Source organism: Struthio camelus, chromosome 24, assembly GCF_040807025.1.
Source record: "Struthio camelus isolate bStrCam1 chromosome 24, bStrCam1.hap1, whole genome shotgun sequence".
NCBI lineage: Eukaryota > Metazoa > Chordata > Aves > Struthioniformes > Struthionidae > Struthio > Struthio camelus.
In genome coordinates, this window is record NC_090965.1 from 8,160,323 (window position 1) to 8,181,567 (window position 21,245).

General features: G+C 49.4%; 1 protein-coding gene across 2 annotated transcripts; it reads right to left on the bottom strand.

The window, feature by feature from the left end:
- Window positions 1-3,679: 3,679 nt before the first annotated feature.
- CD34 (CD34 molecule) lies at window positions 3,680-19,331 on the bottom strand. Of its 2 annotated transcripts, none has more exons than XM_068918379.1 (8): window positions 18,673-19,331; window positions 14,447-14,572; window positions 13,420-13,706; window positions 12,832-12,909; window positions 10,181-10,328; window positions 9,826-9,866; window positions 8,573-8,737; window positions 3,680-6,663 (listed from the first exon to the last, which is right to left on the bottom strand). In XM_068918379.1, exons 1-8 carry the CDS (start codon window positions 18,749-18,751, stop codon window positions 6,472-6,474), a joined length of 1,116 nt encoding a protein of 371 aa, XP_068774480.1. In that variant the 5' UTR covers window positions 18,752-19,331; the 3' UTR covers window positions 3,680-6,471. The 2 variants fall into 2 exon arrangements, with proteins under 2 accessions (XP_068774480.1, XP_068774481.1); XM_068918380.1 differs by lacking the exon at window positions 3,680-6,663 and adding an exon at window positions 7,896-8,086 and having other exon boundaries at window positions 18,673-19,266.
- Window positions 19,332-21,245: the final 1,914 nt, after the last annotated feature.

Below are 21,245 nucleotides of genomic sequence, written 5' to 3' on the forward strand. Positions count from 1 at the left end.
ATTGCATTGAACAAAGGACCATATACCCATAGGGAGTAAACATTTTAAAATGAGTTTTGTAGAAAAAAAAACCTTGAAATTTTCTACAGCAGGTTTAGCAGTTTCGTCAGGAAAGCAGGAGCTGACTTTGATTTCTGGTTGCTGTCACAATTCAACAGAGCATGCTAGTCCTCTCACCCCGATATTGGATTTTTAGCACATCAGCAACATAGAAACTTCATGGGTGTCTTAGACGATCTGGAGGATGGATAGCACCTGGAGATCTGATCTTTTTCTGGGGGCTTCCAAGGCACAGCAAAAGGCAAAATGCTGATGTCTTCAAAGGGCAATGAGTAGGAAATAGATAGCTTGCTGCTTGTGCAAGGTTTATCCTCCTGCTGCTGAGAGCTTTCTGGCATCAGGGCAGGTCTTACCAGCACTAAATTAATGAAAAACAAATTAACAGCAACAAGAACAAACAGAGAAAGGAAGTACTTTTCTCCGAGCTGGGACCTGCTGTTTTGCTGTGAAAGGCTTATAATATCGAAGGGCAGGAGTTTCCTCTACCCTCGCTCAGCTAGGAGGGTTGTGCTGTTTTCATTAGGCGAGACAAGGAAGAGCCACTGAGGGAAATAGTTAATAAGACTTAATTAAAACTTGTTCGCTCTGATAAATTTGATTGGTTTCAGCAGTACACAGCGCAAGCCAGCTTAAACTCACAGTAGCGGTTTATGGCAATTCTTCATTTCTGAAAAAGCCTTTGATTTCAGGCTGCAGGAGGGCGCAGGGCTGTCTGGAGTGGGCGTCAGAGCTCCTGGCTCTGTTTCAGGCTGGGACGTGGGCATATCATCTCATGGCTCTCTGACTACTGAGCCGTTTGTAAGAGTAGAAGACTATCTGCCTTTACCCAGCAGAAGTTCTGTGAGGCTTAATATTTACAAATCACTTCAAAGCACCGGGATGGATGTATTGCATACGGGTAAAAAGCCTTGCACCCAGTTTTAAACCCTCCCAAAGGTACCAGCATTTGTTCTTGTTTCCCACATAAATTACTTCCTTGGACACTGAAACGCGGCCAGCTTTAGGCTGCAGCATGAGTTATTTATATTTAACACCTTGTATTTATATTTGTCACCGCTCTTCCCCAGATTACACACCTCTCGAGAAGCAGAGCTGCCTTCCAGGCTGAATAGTAGGTGGCTTCCAAATTAAACGAGCTTCGTTGTCTCCTCAGTTCGTTGTCTCATCTGGAGCAGCTGCCATGCGATTCACAGGAGTCTGGGTGCCTGCGAGTGCCACGTGCAGTTGGTCGCTCCCGGAGAGAATCGTCTGGCTTTGCTCAGCTGCCCACAGGCCAAAGAAGAGGACAACTAGCCCAGCCTTTGCTTCGGCTCAGCTTTCGGCTTTGCCCCTTTCTCTTCATTATCTGTCCTCTGCCTGGGTTCCTGTTTCTAAGACAACCATAGCCTAACCCCTACACTCCAAGGAGCGCAGCGTGGATCATCAGGCAGAGATGATTCAAGCAAAATTTGTGCTTTTGTGCTGATTATTTTCATCACCAGGTCATTTCATGCTGATATGAGGGTCCCCACCAGGCAAACAGACCGTACATGTGCTGTATACGAGCAGGACGGCATGAGAGCGCGGCCCAGGCAAGAGGCCCCGCATCAACCTTCAACCACGCTTGTGGGACTCAATTGCGTGGCCAAGCCAGCTGTTGTCAGAAGCTGAAAGTGATTTAAAGAGTGCTAATGGAAATAAAGGAAAAAAATGCGAGTGGCACAAAAGGGGCTGCCCACTTGCAGGCGCCGAGGGAGGACGCCTGGAGTCCTGGAGGAGGACGGTGCCCGGGTTGTCGCTGGCAGCAGAGTTCTCCAAAGCAAGCACTTACGGTGGGGTGTGCAAGGAAGGAATGCAAGTGGTTTGATAAGGAATAATAGCCTTTTCGGTTTGGCCAAAGCTGAGCCTGCCTGTGTTTACACAGAGGCAGAAAACTTCCTGGGGCTGTGAGTGCAGCCTTTTCCGGTCGGGCTCTCTCTCGGTCAGCGCCGTCCCCGCTTGGCCACCACCACACTCAGCATTTCCGTTGATGGGGATGTTTTAGGAAAAGCTTTTGTTTTGCCAGAGCAATTGACTGTAACTTCATTGTCTCAGTTTGGCTGTTGGACATAATCTGAGCTGTGAAAAATGCACCTGACGTGGGATTGGATCTCTTATTTTTGATACAGCAAGTAGTGCTGGTTAATTAAACAGTTGCAAACAAAAAAAAAAGAATCAGACTATTTTACAATGTATTGAAAATAAAACATTTAAGAGAATTTCCCCTGTGTTCTGCAGAAGCCACGGCTCACAGGAGAGAAAGACATTTCGTTTTCCTGCATATATTCTGCTTAAAACCAGTCTTTAGGATTCACTGCAGGAGGTGAGCTTACCATGAACTACAATAAAACTAACAGCAGTGGTTTCTAACAATATTCAGTACCGTCTCAAGAAATACCGGGGGCTCACTGCACCACACAGCCCAGAGTATGGTCAGGACAGATGATCCAAGTCTGGGAGACGAGCACTAGGAAGGGCTGGGGGAGCTGAGCAGAGTCGCAGAGAGGATGAGGGCAGATCAGTAAAGCTATTCAGCCCCCCAGTCCTCCTGTTTTCAGTGGAACTTCAGCATCTCCAGAACAACAGGAGCTCAATGACTGCTCTGCAAGCCGACAGGGTGAGCAGGACCTAGGGCACCTGCCCAAGGTTATCCAGAAGGATGGTGGCACAGCTGGAAGTGCAACCCCAGTCAGCCTGGGTTGCATCCTAGTATCTAGGATACTAAAAGCATCCTAGATAAAACTGTTAAAAGGCGTGGGAGCCGCAGGAAGACGCAATTTAAATGTTCTTCCTTGAATCCATGCGTACAGCTAGGGAGAATCAAGATTGCACTGACCTTCGCAGGACCCCATGAAGTACTGCAGGTAACTTTTTAGAAGACTGGAGACAGACTAAGGGTGCGTACGTAGAGATTTACCCATGACGGGGTCAGATACAGCCATGCCGAAGGCTGGTCCTGGCTGCGAAGGGAACTAGACAGCCTTTCTTGCAATTAAATGCCAAGCTTTAGGCAGCAGCTGCTGGGGCCACGGAGAGAAATTCCCTACTCTCAACAACAAAAAAAAACATATTTAGAGCTGAAAAAAATCCAGTAGCAAAAATATTTCTGCTTAATACTTCAGTGGGACTTCTTCTTCTCTCTCAACACATAGGGAGGAGCAAGATCTTATTTCTGTCCTCTAGGCAGAGACACAACCTAAGCACGGCGTGCTCAGGACCAGCGCCAGGCACGGCCTCTTGCTGCCTCTGTACAGGCGACTGCCTTCTTTTTCTCACGCTTTCACAAACTGCGAGGCCGCAGCACACAAACCGAAGGCTGCACCGACTCTTTGCTCTGAGATGCTCAGCTTCTCTGTGAGCCAAAGCTGCAAACCTCTTCGGCAACACTTCTAGTGCCTCAGACACTACTGTGGCCACGCAGGCCAGGGCAGGGGACCCCGGGGAGGGTTTGTATAGCAACTGTCCAAAAGCCCCCAAAGCAATATTAGCAATGCCCAGCAATTACAGGCTGAATTGGGTTCATTAGGCAGAGCTTCCTATCCCACTTTACTTTGGAAAATAATTAGCAAACCGGCCCCAAGCCAATAAATTCTACACAACAGAAACTTTTCTGCCTGGAGGTTTCAAACTATGTATTTATAATCATATATAACACAAATAACATATAATACATATAACATGTTCATAAAGCCTGTAGCAGTGGAAGTCACCGCTGCGAGTCAACCCCGCAGGTCTGCGCTGGACGCGTACGTAGCCGCTTTTGCCTGAACACGTGCTGGAAAGAGAAGGAAGAAGCGCAGCCTACGCAACCGCACAAAGCACCACGCCAGGAGCAGCTCCCTCCCCTCTGGCAACTTCCAGTAATTCAGAGGGAAACTTCACAATCCTTTTACTGTGAGGAGCAACGTGGGGCAAGACCCTTTCCGGCCAGCTCCTCCGGGCAGCTGAGCTGCTGGGAGAGGTCACGGCTGCGGCTGGGTGCTGGCACTGCAGCCGGGGCTGGAGCAGAGCCTTGGCGGTGTTTTCCAAAGCCCTGAAGAAAAGACGTTAAATAAGAAAGTCATTCTACGTCTCCGAGCCTCTATTCCTTCCCCTATGCTGCATCCTCTGCGTCTAGTTAAAACACAAATTCTTTGAGGCCAGAGGCGTCCCTGTTATTGCACAGTGCACGGAGGGAGGGAGCCTTGATCGTCGCAGGAGCACCGTGCATGACTCGGGCTGCATGCAGCCAGGCGGCATCTTCACCGCGACGCACACCGGCGCCGGCTGTCAGATCAGACCCCGAGCCGGCCCACCGCTCTGGGACACTGGAGTCTCCTGTATCTATCCAGCAATACGGTGGGCATCTTAAGCATCATAAAATAAACAAATGTGTTTTAATAATTTAATGCATTGCAGTTGTTCTGCCAACGTGTTTGTTGAAAGACAGGGAAAATGTACAAAGAACAAGCCACAGCTTTTAGTCATAGTATTTCTACTGAAAAACAACTGCTCCGTGAGGCGTTGTCCTCTCATCGCACTGGCGTACAGCTCCGCCAGAGTCACGGTTCCCAGTGGAATAAACAGTCTATTGTTCCAAGAACACAACAGAGAAGTTGATTTTTAATGCTGGTTTTTTTCCAGTGGAGATTATTTACAGTGAGATTTGGAGAAGCAATTCACACAAACAAAACCTAAAAGATGTTAAACCACATTTAAATGACTCTTGCACCCATGCAAGCAGACCCAGATGATGCAGATGGAACATTACTTTCCTTCCTTTAAGGCCTGTACCAAAAAAAAGCGCCTTCCCCTCAGTTACCGGGGTGCCTCAGCGCCGAGAAAAGGTTGCAGCAAATTCACTAGTGAGAGGGTAGATCAGCTTTAAGGCCTATTTTTGTTCGGATTGCTTATGTGGAGGTCGCTACTGGCTCCAGTAGAGATTACGGCATGACTAATGTCCTGCCGTCTTTTCGTTGTCTGAACGCCGTCCGCACCGGGCTTGCGGGACTATCTTTGGCTCACTAAGAGACAACCCGCACTTACTTGGGACCGCTGGAAGCGTCTCCCTGAACCACAACCTCCCTTTCCTGCAGATACGCCCAGGTCCAAATGCTTTTCGGGGAGGAGGTGGCGGGGCTGCCGCTGGCCGCGTGGCACGGAGGTGCCCGAGGACACGGGTGCAGAGGGCCCCGCCAGACCGCAGCGGCCAGCAGGCGCACGGGCAGAGCGGGCTCATCCTGCAGCCCCCCGGCAAGAGCCCCTCGGCTTCGCCGCTCCTGCTGAAGCGCGCCTGGCCCTCCACCTCGGCAGCGCAGGCCTGGCCGGAGGCGGTGTTTTTCCTCCGGAGCAGGATCAGTGCAGAACTAGGACTCCCTCCTGCTGTCAGGAGGTCAGCGCTGGCCTTTTGCTGCTAAAGAGCGAAAAATACTTCTCTGCTTTCACGTACCCATTGCTGAATGCAGAGAGGAAAAACGGCCGTGGCAAAACTAGCATGATATACCTATTTTTCTCATTCAACTGGGAGTCCTTTGGCATCTTTTATCCCCTAAGTCCCACGCTAGGTAGTAGCTGCTGCTCACGTCCCGGGAGACGGCGGTGTGACTGCAAGCGGTGGGCACGCGCAGAGCTGTCTAAAGCAGGCTCAAGCGCGCTCTGTCTCACGCGTGCACACAAGTGATTGATTACTTGCTCTGTCTTGTCAAACACTGTCTCGAGTCCCTGAGATGAAGAGACCAGGGAAGATTTTACTGTAAAACAACTACCTGCATACTGGTAGGATTAAAAAAAAATGAGTTCAAGGTCTATTCACTCCTCAACCTTCAATTCCAGGTGGAGAATTTTACGTACAGCTTCAGGAAAAAGCTACAGGAGTAGGAAATACTAAAAAAGACATAAAGCACAAGTAGGGGAATTAAATGCTTGACATTCCTAAAAAAGAAAAAAAATCCTGAGCTTAAATGTAAAGACGAGATTAAAACCAACTCTTACATCCAAAATTCCCTGAAACCCGAGAGGTTTTTGCCACTAAAATCCTGATTTAACTATTTTAATCAGCCTAACTCCCACCAAAAATTTTGGTTGTTTGGATCAAGGCTTCTGTAGCGTCAATCTGTCTCCACTTAAAAGCTGTTCAATGGCCAAGTGGCACTTGCATTTCTCATTTATGCTCTTTTAATAACAAAAGCAGAGCACGGCAGCAAAAAAGGTTCTCGTGTGGTCAGGCTGAGCTAAGTGGAGGTGGTGAAGCAGGTCTTTGGTAGCTCTGGAGTTTAATGTGCTTTAGGCTGATCTGAAAGTTCTTCACAGAAATAAAGGAGGTCTGTAATTCCCTAACTGTCCACAGAAAATTCTTGCCCTCCCTTTTCTCGCCGCTGCCCTATTAAATCACACTAACGAAGCGCTGCGCACGTTTCACATCTCAGTGTCAGCCACGCTGCGCTGCTTGGCCGAGTGTCCGGTTTTGGAGGATGCCTGGCCAGTCCCATTCTCCTGAGCCCCTCCGTTGAGGTTTGGCTTCTCCTGCAGCTCGGGTTGCTCATGGGAGGCCATCGTGATCATTGTGTTGCCCTGGCTACCGTTTTCCATGTAATACGGGTCTTCACCCTAAACAGGTACATAAGTAACAAAGGCAGAGTTAGCGAAGGGCACGGACCCGACCGGCAGCAATCACCTTCAACTCCAAGCAACGGCTTGGCTCTGCGCCCCCCGGAAGGCACGTCTGCTCCTGGGACAGGCGCTGCAAGAGAGCTGCAGGCACAGGAGGCTCCTGCGAGTAAGGGAGAGACCAGAGGGCCTGAACCATGCTGTGGCACAACCAAGCAAGAATATCAAGCAGAAGCTTAATCTTTTTCTCCTTGACCTAAAAAGAGAAGGCATCAGGTTTTTGTTCCTTTCAGCTAACCAGGCTTTTGAACCATCCCTGCCTAGAGGGTCTGCAAACCTTCCCCATCACAGATCAGCTCTGTTTTCCACTTTGACCAAATAATCACTGCTGAATGAGCACCATGGAAATTTCCTTCCCCCCTCCTTCCTTCCTTCCTTCTCCCAGCTTGCAAACTCACGGTAACATGCTACCCGAAATGTAGGGCTGCACTCCAGCTACTTGTGTCTGGAGATCGGTTTACCTGGAAATGCAAAGACAAGCTCTCCGGCTTGTTATGATTATTGCTGTGAGGAGCACGTGTCTCTGGAGGATACAGAACAAGACCAGAGTGGCCGCCTTGGTCCACCAGGACCTTCTCTCGTCTCTGGCTGTGGCAGGCCTGAGAGCAAGGCAAACAGGAGCTGGGGCTCGCGGGCTGTGAGCGCCTGCCAGGAGCGCGTGTGAGAGCGGAGAGGCAAGCCTAAGGCCTTTTTCCTTAAATTGCTCAGCTGAGCACCTGCAGCACAAGCCTACTGCCTGGCCCCTTCGCTGACCCTTGGCTCTGGCAGTGAGAGGTATGGGTCATCTAGAAACTGGCCTAAAACTGCCCCATATTTACACAGACAGCTTCAAACCACAAGTACTCATCGGCTTTCACTTGCTTGGTGCAGACAGGAGGCAGCGTTCAGAGGCGAAGGGCTCAGCAGCCCAAGCGCCGATATCCCTCTCTTGTACACAGGCACCTGAATTCACGTTTACGTGTGTTGGCGGAGTCCTTTCTGGCAATAAGTCTACTAGCTTCCCTGACCACAGCTGGCCATGCCCCCCACCACCAGTGACAAGGAGACTAGCACGGCCCGTCTTCACTTTATGGGGGGGTTCATGCGCCCTCACGTCATTGGTAAAGACGACATCCTCCGAGGTCAGCCTGTCTGTAAAGAGGAAAAATAGAAATAGGAAAATTTCTTTTTCTTTCTTTCTTGACATGTTTTATTACCATTATTAGTTAGGTGAGGGAGAAATAACCTTTATTACAGCATCAGTACAAGACAGAAATATAACTCATTCTTAAATTCCGTGAATGCAAAGTTAAAGTATGTCACTTTAGTGACAAACTCATAAGGTTTCGGTGTCTCTGGAGGGGTCTTGCTGGATGAGTTCTTACTGTTGAGCAAAAACAAGTGTTAGAGCTGGAAGTAACCAAGAGAAAGGGGCAGTTTTCCCAAGTGAGTAATCAACAAAAAGTTAATTTTGGATGGGAAGAGAGACTTCCTTTTGCCCTCTCTGACCGGGGCTCTTGGGCAGCCAGCGGGGCCCTGCTCATGCCCTTCATCTTTCCCAGGCCAAACCAGCCATAGTCACAAAGTTTCCGGGCTCCCTGTGGACACGTCTCTTGTGCCATTCAGAGCAGGGCCTGGACTACCAAACCGTCTTGGTGCCCCTAGGAATACATATATACACGCACGGAAACGAACTGAAGGACACGGGAACTCCCAGCTCTCCGTGCCTTGCACCCCTGGGCGCCGCTGGCGTGCTCGGAGACCCCGGCAGCTCGCGCCCGCAGGCCGCGGCTTTGCGGGCTCCCTCCGCCGCACGCCGCCTGCCCGGGGCTGCTCTCTATTTGCTGTTTTGCCACCTATAAGCACTAACCAGCCTCTCTCCCATGGGGCTCCAGCTCCGCCGTTTCATGAGGAAGTATCCAGCCAAACCCAGAAACGCCAGCAAGAGTCCAGATGTAACCAAGGCAATCAGCGTCTTCCGAGAAAAGTCCTGGTGGCTCCTCACGCTCTCTCGTTTAAGGGATTTTATTCCAAACTGGAAAAACACCAAACAGAGCCAAGAGTCTAAAAACAGGAAACCTGTGCATCTGCTGAACATGCTCCACTCTTTACAACAATGCCGCTTTTCACCTCCTTTTCACACTTCATGTAAACAAAGTTGGGCCTCGCTTCCCTCGGCTCTGAGCTTTGCACTTTCCCTGTGGGCTTTTACATCCTCAGCCGTGGGGCTGCGTGGTCTCACTCACATCCTAAATGCCTTTTATGTGTACTGAAATTTTTTACCTTGGGCAAGAGTGCTCTGGGTCTGGAGATTTAGAGCATGCATCTGCTCAGATGAAACATCTCCATGCACTGCTGTTGCAGCTCTGTTGGCTGCCATTTATACAGGCACCTGGAGTTCAGCTTTACAAGCTGATGGCAGCCTCACTGGAGTGCTGAGAGGAGGAATTAATTAATGTCAGCGTGGTACTTTGAAGATGCAGAGTGCCAATTACATACTAAGAGTTATTGTTGGGGCTCTAGTGCTATTTTAAGAAAATACTACAGAATTTTACAGTAGCCATTTCAAGCATTGCTGCCTTTAGTATTTATAACAGCAATGCTACAGTGCTGCAGTTTGCAAAATATTAAACTAGAGAGTATGTCCTCAGGGCTGAGAGCTTCTCTGGCAAGTCGCGGGTTAGACACCCAAAAGTGGGGCTGCTGAACCCTCACCCGCAGCAAGGTGACACATCTTTGCTCACAGGCTCACAACTCGCTTGGCTTTCCCTACCTGGCTGCAAAGCTGTTATGTCCTGAACGGATACCCTGAGAGCATCAACACAGCGAGCATCATTCAGCCTCACCCGACGTTAGGTTGGGCATGGAGCTCAGTGGTCACAGCCCCATAGCTCACCACTGCCTCTAGCAGCGCCCAAGAACCGTTTGCTCAGAGGGGTGGCACTTTCCATCAGCGAGAAAGGCTGAAACCATCCACACACCAACAATCAACAAGTGCCTCAGAGGGTGATGGGTTCAGATACCAGCAACCTGGTCTGGACTGAACTGACAGTCTTAAAAAAAAATCTTTTCCAGCCATTCAAGGCCATCTGATCTCTGCAGCAATAAGCTCAAAGAATTTACCTTCTCCCAGAGAGATTCCTGGAGCATAGCTGTAGCAGGATCTGCAATTTTTGAAAGAGGAAAGGCATGTTACAGGGACGGTAATGCAGCAGGTAGCATCAATATTGCAGAGCCTGGCCACTGCTGAACACAAGGAAGCCATGAGCCCCTTCTCTGCTCCATGGGCAGTGTTGTGACCCAAGAAGAAAGAGCAGTAGTTGCCGAGAGAAGTCTCCTCCCAGGCTGTAACGGAGGGTTTTCGTGTCCTCAGAGACCTCCAGCCTTTCCCCATAAACAGTCCCTACAAATCCCATTGCCCGCACCTAGGTCACACTGCGCCGTCTCAATGACAGCCACAGGGATTAGTCCAACTGACCTCTTTCACCGACCAGGATAAGGAGCAGGCAGTCACGGTCCACCTCGGATTTAGCAAGTTTGATCTGGCATGGGGAAGGGACACGGTGCGTGCTCTCTTCACATATTACGCTCCATAAATCGGATCCCTTCATCTCTAAAAAATGTTTCTGCAAGATTTTCAAACAGACAGCTGTTAAACCAACCAACTGACTAATTCTCCATCTCAATTATAGTGATGATGCATCTTCTACTTGCAATGCTGTGCATGCACATGTCGTATTTTGGTGGTTTGTCTGCGCCATGCAGAAGCAATGACATCTAGCAACCTGAGCACTGGACTGGGGGGGGGTCAGACCTTCAATTCCCAACTCATCACTACTTTGTGCACTGATACCATCACCTAGCAAATTGAGATATTGATACTAGTTTCTTAACTTAATGAGAATGAATGAAATGAAGATATTATTAGCAACTCTTGTGAGTGTCATTTAAACAAAGCTAAATTTAGGATCTGAATTGCCTGGGCCAGTCCCTTCAATTTTTGGAATGAAAAAGCAGCCTAAAGAGTCCCTATTGTTTCGGATTCTCAGGCAGCGTCTGGGAAAGGAGGGAAATAACAAAGAAGCAGTTAGCTTTCCTGTTTAGGAAACGTCTTTAGTGTTTTTGCTAGGTTGCTGATCAAAGGCTGGGGAAAAAAATACACATTTCTCACATTTTAGAGCTGAACTGACTCTTGGGTGGAAGAGGAAGAGAAGAGAGGAGCCGCAGCCTTTCCCTTCTGCTAGCCAATTCATGCATCAAACAGGATAGGCCTTCTCCTATAATCTGTTTTCCAACACAATCAGACTTGGGAACAGAGCCGAAATTTGCTAAAACAGGTTATCAGCTTCCCCAATACTCTCCCAGCCTGGGACGTCATTTGGGCTGAGCCCACCCTCCCTCAAGACAGAGGCTGGTTTCAGGTGACTCTTGTGTCCTGCCTCTCCCGTTGATGGACTCCCACAGCAAATACCCACAAGGAAGGGCTTTGCCACCAGGAGTGAATCCTGCCTCTTTTATGGTGTCCTGCAGAGCCTGGCCTTTCACGACCGTCCCTCTCTCTGAATTAGAATTATCTCGGTATTGTGCGCTAATCATCACATTCTCTTAGCTTACAAAAATGCAGAAACTCATTCATGTGAGAATAACAACTAAATCATTTTCAGCTGTTTCTATAGAGCTTGGCTTGGGGTTAGAAAGGAACAAGAGACCCAAGTGTGTGTTTTCCTTTCTCTGCGGTGGAAAGAACTCATACGAGTGTCAGAATTTCCCTTTGCAATTAGCAGAGCTGGGTGCCAGCGTATTGCTCATTTGCTTTGGGAAAAGCCAGCAGGAAAGAGAGACACGGCATAGGCCCTCCTATCTGCTCTCTGCTCAGACGCTCTTATCTGTTTCCCAGGTTCAGCAACTAACATCACTTCTAAAGCTGAACAGTTTTTCCCACTTGATGATTAGTTAAGGCGGAGGCTTGAGGAGAGGCCTGCGGTGGGATAAGAGCTCCTAGAAAAACAGGGTTAAAAGTGCTGCAGTTTGACTCAGTTCAAGAGGGGGGAGTGTTAAGAGTGTGCACAATCAGATATGGCTCTATAACATATTCCGTATATTAAATATGCATCCATTTATATATATGTATGTAACAGATGCAGAATATAAATATATAGAAAATCTGTGCCTGGGAGAAGGTGTCTTTACCACTAGATGGCATCTGGGATCAGAATCATTTACTCCCTTAGGGGCTTGGGCATGAATTCTTGCTGAACTGCAGCCACCATAAACATAAACACGTCTAAATGCCATTTAATAGGCAATTTATAGAGAGAAGTCAAGTAAGAATTCCGTTATCCTAAGTGGTCTCAACATGGCTGACCAGCAGAAGTAACATAAATCCTTGCCATTTTATACCCAGGGCCTTGCCAAGTCTGCTGTCCCACAAGATCCAGTACCATCTGGGCTCTGTTGCAAGTTAAACCTCATGCATAAAAGGTTTATTTCTCCCCAACCACAGCAAGATCTCAGCTGATCTCTCTCTTGCTTTTACAAATATTTAATTTTTGGTGCAAAAGACCAAGGGCAGTTACAGAGAGCCTGGGGTTCCCTTTCGAGTCAGTGTGGATCGGGACATGGATCTCCCACCCTTTCTCCTTAATACGGCTCCTTAATACGGCCTGTTTTCTTTCCTATGGCAGCTGGCAGGGCAAGGAAAGACTAACACGTTCCCAGCAGGGAAGAGGAAAAGGAATAACAAAGGAGATTTCCTGTTAAACATGGTGGAATATGCATCAGAAGCTAAACGGACCCCAGGCTTAATCATGAAAAAGGAGGCTTCCTGCAGCTGGGAGGCTGTCTTTCTCCTGGGACTGCTGGGATCGTCCCCCTGGGATCCTCCTCAAACTGCTGTGATCCTCCTCTTGGGATCCTCCCAGGTCTACTGTGAGCTTCCCCTGGGATCCTCCTCGAGCTCCTGTGATCCTCCCCACCTCAGTCCGTTTGGCACAGCACAGACGCCCTGCCCAGGGATAACGGTGTACAAGCTGTCCACCAGGGCTTGCTTGCACCCTGTCTCCTGCGTGGTGGCTCCCACGGACCCCTGAAACACGCGGTGGCTCGGGGTGCTCCTGGGGCTTAACTCACACAAGTGTTGGACTCCTTGAGGTGCAAGCAGATGGCTTCAGTGTCTCTCACTTCTTTGACCTCATGGCACGTGATGGACTACAAGGCAAACGACAGCGCTGGTATTAGTAAACCGTGGGGGTTTGGGGGGAGAAGCCCACAGCGCACAGCAGCACGACTTTAAAAACCAACCCACCCAGGCAGCCTGCGCTTCTCTCACCTCTTCCTAACAGCTCCTAGTCTTGGTTTAGGCTGAAGTTTTCCGGGTTGCCTTTTATAATTAAACCGTGAAAGATAAGGCTGTACAGGGAGCGCTCTGCGAGCGGGGCGCGCGCCTATGCCTGGCTGCACTCTGCTGCCGCGAGCTTTGCCGGGATCCAGCCCTTTCTGGCTGCGGAGGCCACAACGCACGCCCGCGACAGGGCGGCAAACGACGCTCCCTTGTCTTGATTCTTACAGGTTATCTTATAACCTAAAGGCAAAGCCACCCGCCATCACCCCTTTGCAGGACAATGCGTCCAGATTAACGCAGTGTGGCCCTGGCGAACTAGGGCTTTGCAGCCTTGCCTGTGGCATTACAGCATGGACCACCGAGCCCTCCTTCCTCACCTTCGAGACGTTGCTAACTCTGTCTCTGTGCGTCGTGGAAGCAGGGACAACGGTCTGCCCCGAAGTGGCAGGAGAGCTTGTCAGCGCCAATTCGGAAGTCGCGGTTTCTGTGGTTGCGTTAGGTCGCTCTGCTGGGCTGTCCTTCGTCATGTAGGGCCCTCTAGTCGCATTCACCGCCTCCGACTGATTGCCCGGAGGTGGTGGGTACGTCTGGCTGGGCTGGGGGCTCGCCTGGCCCTCGCTGAGCGCCGGGGAGGTGGGGGGAGTTGCAAGGGATCCAGGGGCAGCTAGGGTTTGGAAGATACACAGTGAAGAAGATAGATGAGAAAGCTTAAGTCCTCTAAGATCAATGCATGGCATTGCGATGACTGAGGTACAATATTGATTTGTCATAGTCAGCAGTACCAGAACATGTTATTGGCTGTATCAGAAATGCACATTAGACTTGCCTCAGTTACCTAATTGTTACATGCACTTCGTAACCTGCTGCTTTCCTGGGCCCAGGCTGCAAGAGCCAGGCTCCTTCTGCTGGTCGGGCCCTCCCCGCGGCACCCTTGCCGCTCCCGTGGCCCAGAGCCATCAGGGAGATGCCCTGGTTTAAAATATCCAGAGAGAAAGACAACAACATCTATTTGAGAGTCTCTGCTTCAAAACCTTTTATAGCCTCAGCCTTTTATCGGGAGGGCTGATAGACTGCTTAAAGGTGCCATTTGCTGGGCAAAGGATAGGTGTGCTGGGCTAGGAGATTAATGAGCATTTTGTGCCATCATCTCTTGGCTGTTTTATAAAAATGATACGTCTAAGCTGCCGGATATGAAGACAGGAGAGTGCTAAGTTTCACAGGTGTGATTTTTGGATTGGAATAAAATCTTTGTTCGACCCTACTGACAGTCTCCTTTCTGAGAAGCCATCGATGCAAATGACTGCACATGGTTTCTTAAGGCAAGTTGTACCTGTGAATTTAATAAATCTGACTACTAGTGCAACCACTACTGGGAATTGCCAGGAGAGCAAGGACAACAGTTACTAGTAGTTTCCAGCGTTGGCTTTGCGGTGCTCGGAGGGTCGGTGGTCATCCTGTTGCTGCTCAGTCCCGTTTCAGGAGCCGAGGTTGCGGATGTGAGCGCATGTGTTGGGTTACCAGCCGCGCGGCCTGGGGGAAGAGGACAGTGATACAGGGCTACAGCACAGCAGGTGTTCTCCAAAACTTAGCGCAACTGTTTCCACCCCTTGCCAGCCCCTTACTAGCCAAGGGCACCGCTCTTATTTTGCGGCACATCTGCGTGACCCCAGCAGGGTGGGAGAAGACGGCGTCCCCCCCTTCCATGCTGAAGGGCTGCTGGCCCTTGGGCCATCCCGCTGCACTCCCCTGCGCTGCAGCCAGTTTCCAGCAGCAGCCCTCGGGGGCAGAGGAGCCAAGGGAAGCGCTTCTCTTCCCCCAGCTGCCCTTCCCAAATTCACTTTTTCCCTCGCCCCAGAAACGGCAGGCTGCCTTTGAGTTTGCACGGAAGAAGTTCAGAGACTAAACATTTCGGCTGGGCACGTATCCGAGGCCCTGCCGGCAGCTGGGGCCGGGGCCACCCAGCCGGGCCTCTGCCCCGTCCCGCGGCGCCCTCGGCCCTGGGAGGGAGCAGCTGGGCAGAGCTCGGCGCAGAGCTCCACGGGAGAGCAGCTCACGTTTCCAATCCTGGGAGGGAAGCCCGAGGCCTTGGAAGAGCTCGTTTGTGCTGGTTATTAGGAAAAATCAGTTGGATTTTTTCAGTTGCAGGCACAATCTCAAAGTAAATAGAAACATTCTCACTGGCGGGAGATCAGGTTCTGACTCATGAGCAGAAACAGCTCTGGAGGTAAAGCAGAGCTTGGAGAGGCGTGTGGGATTCTGATTTACAGTTTTCGTATTTCTTCTTGGTATGTCGCAGAGATGACACCCCCAGCTTTTCCTTCCGAAATGAGCTTCCTGAGTCAGTGATGACGCTTTTCTTCCTATTTCTTTATCTTCTATATTCTTAAGATCTATTTCTGCTTTTTACAGACAGCTTCAGTGCCTACTCTAGGCCTCTTGTTGTTTAAGAGTCTTATCCAGCCACTAAAGAGAAAATAATAAAAAATACATTGTTTCATTTGTATTTCTGCCCAGTGGGGTGGGAGCTCCAAGAAGAGTTATTTCATCCTTTTGGGCAATCCTTCAAGATCTAGCAACGCGGTCAGATCTTGAGCCACTGCCCAGTGTACTAGCGTCAGGGCGGCAGCCAGGCTGGGTGCAGCTAAACGTGCATTTAAAGCACTGTCCTAAAAGGCATTTTTCTAAATTGGGATGTTAATACTTTGTTGGATTAAGTCCAAAGAAGCTGCACGGTTTATGAAGAGCAAAGAACTAAATCACTGCAGTTCGGCCCTGCAACCAGCGAAAGCAGGCGGAGCGACTCGGTCTCCGCGGAGGCTCGATGGATAATTTTCATTTGAGCCAGGTCCGGGGAGCGGGGAGCAGCACCCCAGCGGCCCCGGGCTGCCGGCCGGTCGCTGCGCGGCCGCGCTGCAGCTGCTCTCGGAGCTGCCAGGGCCCCGGGGCCTTGCCGAGGGCCGAGCACAGGTGTCTGGAGCGGGGATTTCGGTTCTGGCACAGCTTGTATTTAAGGGAAAGGTTTCCTCTCGCCAAGACAGCGCTCCATTCCAAACTGTTAAATCACCAAGCTTTTCCGATGAATTTTAGTAAATCAAAACCAGGAGGCACGACTGCATGCGCAGAATAGTAAGTAGCGCTGCCTTAAGCCCCTACCTTGCCTGGGGGCTCCGGGCTTGCAGGACGTTGGCAGGAAACTTTACATCGTTAGAACAACGTAACGCCTTGAACTTGACCTCCCAACGCGCCCAGCCACCTTTGAGCTGTTCCAGATGCTTGCAGAAACAACGGAGGTAGTTTTAATCACAGGCTTTTCACCACCGAACGTGGTAACTTGAAGACTGGATTACTGCTTAGTGCAACTTGCAAGAAGTCTTGTCACCTAATATTTCTTCTTCTTCCCTTTCCTGTGGCGTATGCGGGCACTGTTACACAAAACAGCTAAGTTTTGTGAAGCCTTAGGACTCGTGGGATAAATAATGATCCAGCTGGGAGCTGGGTAATCCACGTGGTGCTCAGCTGAAGTGGGCTATTTATTGCACCATACAGCCTTACTGGCTTTATTAAACCTCGCCAACGTATTAGTATTAAGGGTTTAGGAGTTTAAGCCAAGTCATATATTGACCGCAGAGAACACTGAACTTAGTAGTGCTAGCGCATGTACTAGCAAAAGCGGACAAATATGCAACTGCTTATCTAAATTGTGCTTCATGAGATCTATTTTATCTATTTAGCTTTTAAAAAGTAAGCGTTTCTGACATCTGTGAAAGTTTTGCAATGACACACAACAATGCAGTCCAGGAATCATCCCAGCTCCAGTCAAGCACAACCAAAGGCGACAATATGAATCTGTCAAAACAGCCTGGTCTCGGGCTCACCCCGCGCGGTCACGGGGCGCGATGGACGGCCGAGCGCTGCGCGAGCAAAAGCTCAGCAACACGGCGAAAGCGCCTGGAACTCGTGCCCTACGCGAATTAAACACCGGCTGGAGCGCTCTTCCCCCGGGAAAGGGCTGGTCAAACCCCGCTGTCCCCCGGGCCGCCGCCGCCGCGCAGCCCCAGGCAGGATGCGGGGCCGCAGCCGCCCCGGGCAAAGGCAGCGGGGCGAGGAGCAGGGAAAAGGACAGTGATATGGGGCAGTGATATCTAGTATGATCTTGCAAAAATAAAAAAAGCTTTAAAATGACAAGAAAAGATTAAAAAATAAAAACTTGGCATAGCGGTCAGTCAAAAAAAAAAAAAAAAGGCTAAAACTATTTGTATTCGGTATGAACACATACGTTCGCTTTTCCATGTATTTTTGCTGCAAGCACGGCCAGGACGGTTGTCTGCACTGTCCATCAGTAATTTTCATTGTGCCGCGGAAGGAGGGACGGCTGCGACCCGGCTGCAACCGCCACCTCGGCTTGATCTCTCAGACTCCCCGAAGCAGTGGAGATGGCTGGCACCTCCAGCGATGAGGTTCCTAATTCTTCTTTGCTTTATATTGCCCGCCTCTACTTGCTGGCCCTGCAGAGGAGCGAGCAGGGGCTGCGCCCGCCCGGGGAGCCACGCTGCGCAGCGCTGCGGCCCCCGCTGCCGGGCCGCTTCACCTTTGCAAAGCCGGTGCCCGGGGTCACTTCCGCAGCAGTTTTGCTTTGTATCGCAAGCAACTCCGGTTTCTCGTTGCAGGTAAACGCTTTTGCCTTACAAGCCTGGCTCGCTGCACGCTCGGACCGCTGGACACGGCCGAATTTTGCTTTGAGGCTTCTGTTTTTTTCCCTTCTGTAAAATTAACATAGACCAGAGGGCCAGGCGCAACGGCTCGGGTGAACAATATACTCTGGCAGCGAAAGGAACGTGAAAGAAGTTCACGCGACAAGAAGTTTCTGCAGCAGATCTAGTCGCTCGCATTCAGGCGAGTAAAGGAAAATTACGTTCGACTAGAAACCCGCCGGTTCTTGGCTCTTATCCCAGCACAGGATGTAGCACAAAGCGTGTTGCTTCACTTTTTCAGTCCCTTTTTTATTACTTTGTGGTTGTTGAGTTTGAGACAAAAAATGATAATATTTCCACAAAATATAACCCTTTTAAAAATACTATCTAGAGAAAAATCTCTATGTTATTCATTTTTTAAATATTCTGAATATTCAAAGAACTAGAATAGAAGATTTTAATATTTATGGAAGTTCATCTGATTTTTCTGAAAACGTTTAATTCCTAACAGAAGACAAAAGTAAGGCTAATTTGCACCAATGCAGATTGAGAAGTGGCTTGAACTGTAGCAGCACTTTACAGTTTTGCACGCTGCATTTGCATCCTTTCTTGTCATCTTTAATACGTCTTCTTGTAGGCAGCTCTGGTATCTTCATTACCCTCCTTCTTGAATCAGCAGTATTTTCTGTTTGCACAACATCCTTTTGGATGTGTTGGACAGGATGTCTAATGCAGTGTTGTTCTGTAAAGTGTCATTACCGTGTTCTTTATGTGCAATTGCAATCTGCTCCAATTCCCCTGAACACGCATTAAAACGCATCTCCCTCCCCCAACTTGCCACTCTAGCAGTTATAAAGAAGTTGCCCCATGCACTATGTTCTCATGCTGTTCTGCTTCTTAGTGGTCACAACATTGCTATTTTCTACAGTCAATACTCACCCAGCAAGTTCACAACACAGAATGCGATCCAGAAAAGCTGCCTCCACTTCATTATTTTTGAACTCCCCAGTAAGAGCATTCCTGCTTGTAGCCTCCTAGTAACACTGGGGGCTGCCTTGACAGCTCCTGGGTTTGCAGCTCTGCAGCAGCTCTGCTGAGATCATGTAGCTTGGTTGTCGTTCAAGTCTTTGAGATCACTCCGTCGTGGGGTGGGTTTCTCCTCAGGGGTTGTGCTTGCGGCTCAGGACGGCGAGGTGGAGTTTGTCCGATTTGATTCCACAGTTTTGCACAGCTCCTAGCAATCCCGCGATCACTTAGGTAATTTTCTCCTCCCCACTTTCCTGCCAGCACTTCAAAACAAACACAAGCGCAACCATCTCCCCCAGCAAAGGAGCCCAAAGCCTCCGCTGCGCTTAACTCTTTCACGAAAGCTGCTTCCTTTCACGTTAAAGCGAGGGCAGAGATGATACTATGCTCCAAGTTAGAAGGAATGATCAAGGCAATTCATGCTGTTAAACTTCCCTCAAAGTAAACAAAATCCGATAATAGCAGAAACGCAGGGATCCCGGCCGCCCCGGGCACCCGCGAGCCCCCGCGCGCCCTCCCGGGGCTGCGCCGCGCTCGGCGCGGCGGGGAAGGAGCAGCCAACCCTCAACCCTGATTTTAGAATCTGAAATTTTCTCAGCAAATTAAGCAAGGAACTCAAGGATGTGAAATCCTCACTGACCTGAAGAGCAGTAACTCCATTAGCTTCACTAAATTTACTCCGGGCAGAGAGCATGAATGATACGATTTAGGGAAGAGGAAAATTCATAGGCAAAAACTTCGGCAGAAAACCTGGAGCGGAAGAGGGACTTGAGACTAATAAATAACTTGCCGGAGCTCATTTCCATTAATAACACATTACAGAAACATTAATAACAGCACAGAAATACTGACTTCAGTTTTATTATCAGGCTGAACTTTTCCAAGGGGAAGTAGCTGGCATTGGCGCTCCAGAACAGCAACGTTATAGGGCTTTAAGGAATACGCATATGTCCAAAATTATCAATTTTTGTATTAAAAAGACTCTGATGTTTCCAAGGGCTGTTTTTTAATGTCTGGAGACACTGAAGACAGCAAAAATGTCTTTGTAAACGTTTCAGCCTTTTAAGAAGCATATGATCATTTGAGAAACTGAATTTGCTTCTTTTGTAGATAAACGATACCTTCCCTAGAGGAGTCGTTGCTAACGGGACATTAAAAATGAAGTGACCAGGAAAACAGCTATGGTAGGAGGGCTAATGAAGCACTTGCTCAGTGTATTATCTTTTTGTGGAAGAGCACGTTACATCTCCACCACCGGCAATCGCTTGGCTACAGTCAGCAAAAAGGATTAAGGAAGAAAGAAAAAGAAAAGGTACGACAATAGCACATAGAGAGAAAGCCTCAAATCACATCTCCGCTGTATACACTCATTGGCATGACAAAACTCCAGTAGCTTTTGTTTTTCATTTTGGACAGGAAAACGTCTCTTGGAGGGAAACATCTGTAGCTGGGAGTGTGCTCCGACATCTCTATAAAGGTTTCTGTGCTGCTGGTGTAACTTTTTATTTCTACTCAACGACGGGGCTATACAGCTCTATTAAAGACCAAAATATCTTAGTAAAATATGACCTACAACACCGTATAAGAGCTGAACGAGGAAACAGCCTGAGTCTCTCCAACAGCTCCCACCAAGCTCTTTCTCTGTCTCTCTCGCACACGTCCGTTTTGGGAAACGCGTGACCCCGCACAGACACGTGTTCGCATCTCACCAACGTAGAAAATTTATCCAAAAGGTGAAACAAGTGGAGTGGAGCGAGACAAAGGCCTTATTTAAATAATAGATGCAAACGTCTTTATTAAAGTGAGAATTTAGTTTGAATAGCATACTCTACTAAAAATAGACCCCTGAAATTTCAGAAAAAGTATGACCCCCCCCCCAAAAGACAAAAGCCCACCTGGTGAGGACCAGCGTCCTCGGGACCACTCTTGCACGATAAAGGCAAACTCTTAGAAACACTTAGAAATTCTAATTCACCATTAGAAAAGGGAACAGTGGGAAAGAATAAAGCAAGCCAGCATTCCTCCACGCTGCAGAACATTTAAGCAGAATTAAACGCAATTACAGAAGCACAGTTGCAGGGCCCAGAGGCTGGGGCCACCCTGCTCCCCCGGTGGCGCCGGGGGCCGAACCGTCGCCCTTTCCCCCCCGGCGCGAGGGTCTCCCTCCGTCTTGCCCTGCTTCCTGCCATTCTCTGCTCCCAGCTCTTCCGTGAGAGCAACCGACAGCACCATCCGGCCCCAGCGGCCAGCTTCATTGCACCTTTCAACAACAACATAAAAAAAAAAGGACTAAAAATAGAGCTGGATTAAAAATAGATGCAGACCAGCCCTGCCGGACACGAGCAGCGGGAGCCCAGCACGCTCAGCTGCTCATGGAGATCAAGCTGTGTTTAACGAACCTCTGGGTGTCAAAGGTGCAGGTTCGCATTAACGCCGGCTTCCACCGCGCGCGTTAGCTGGGTATGGCGGACCGGGCCATAAAACCT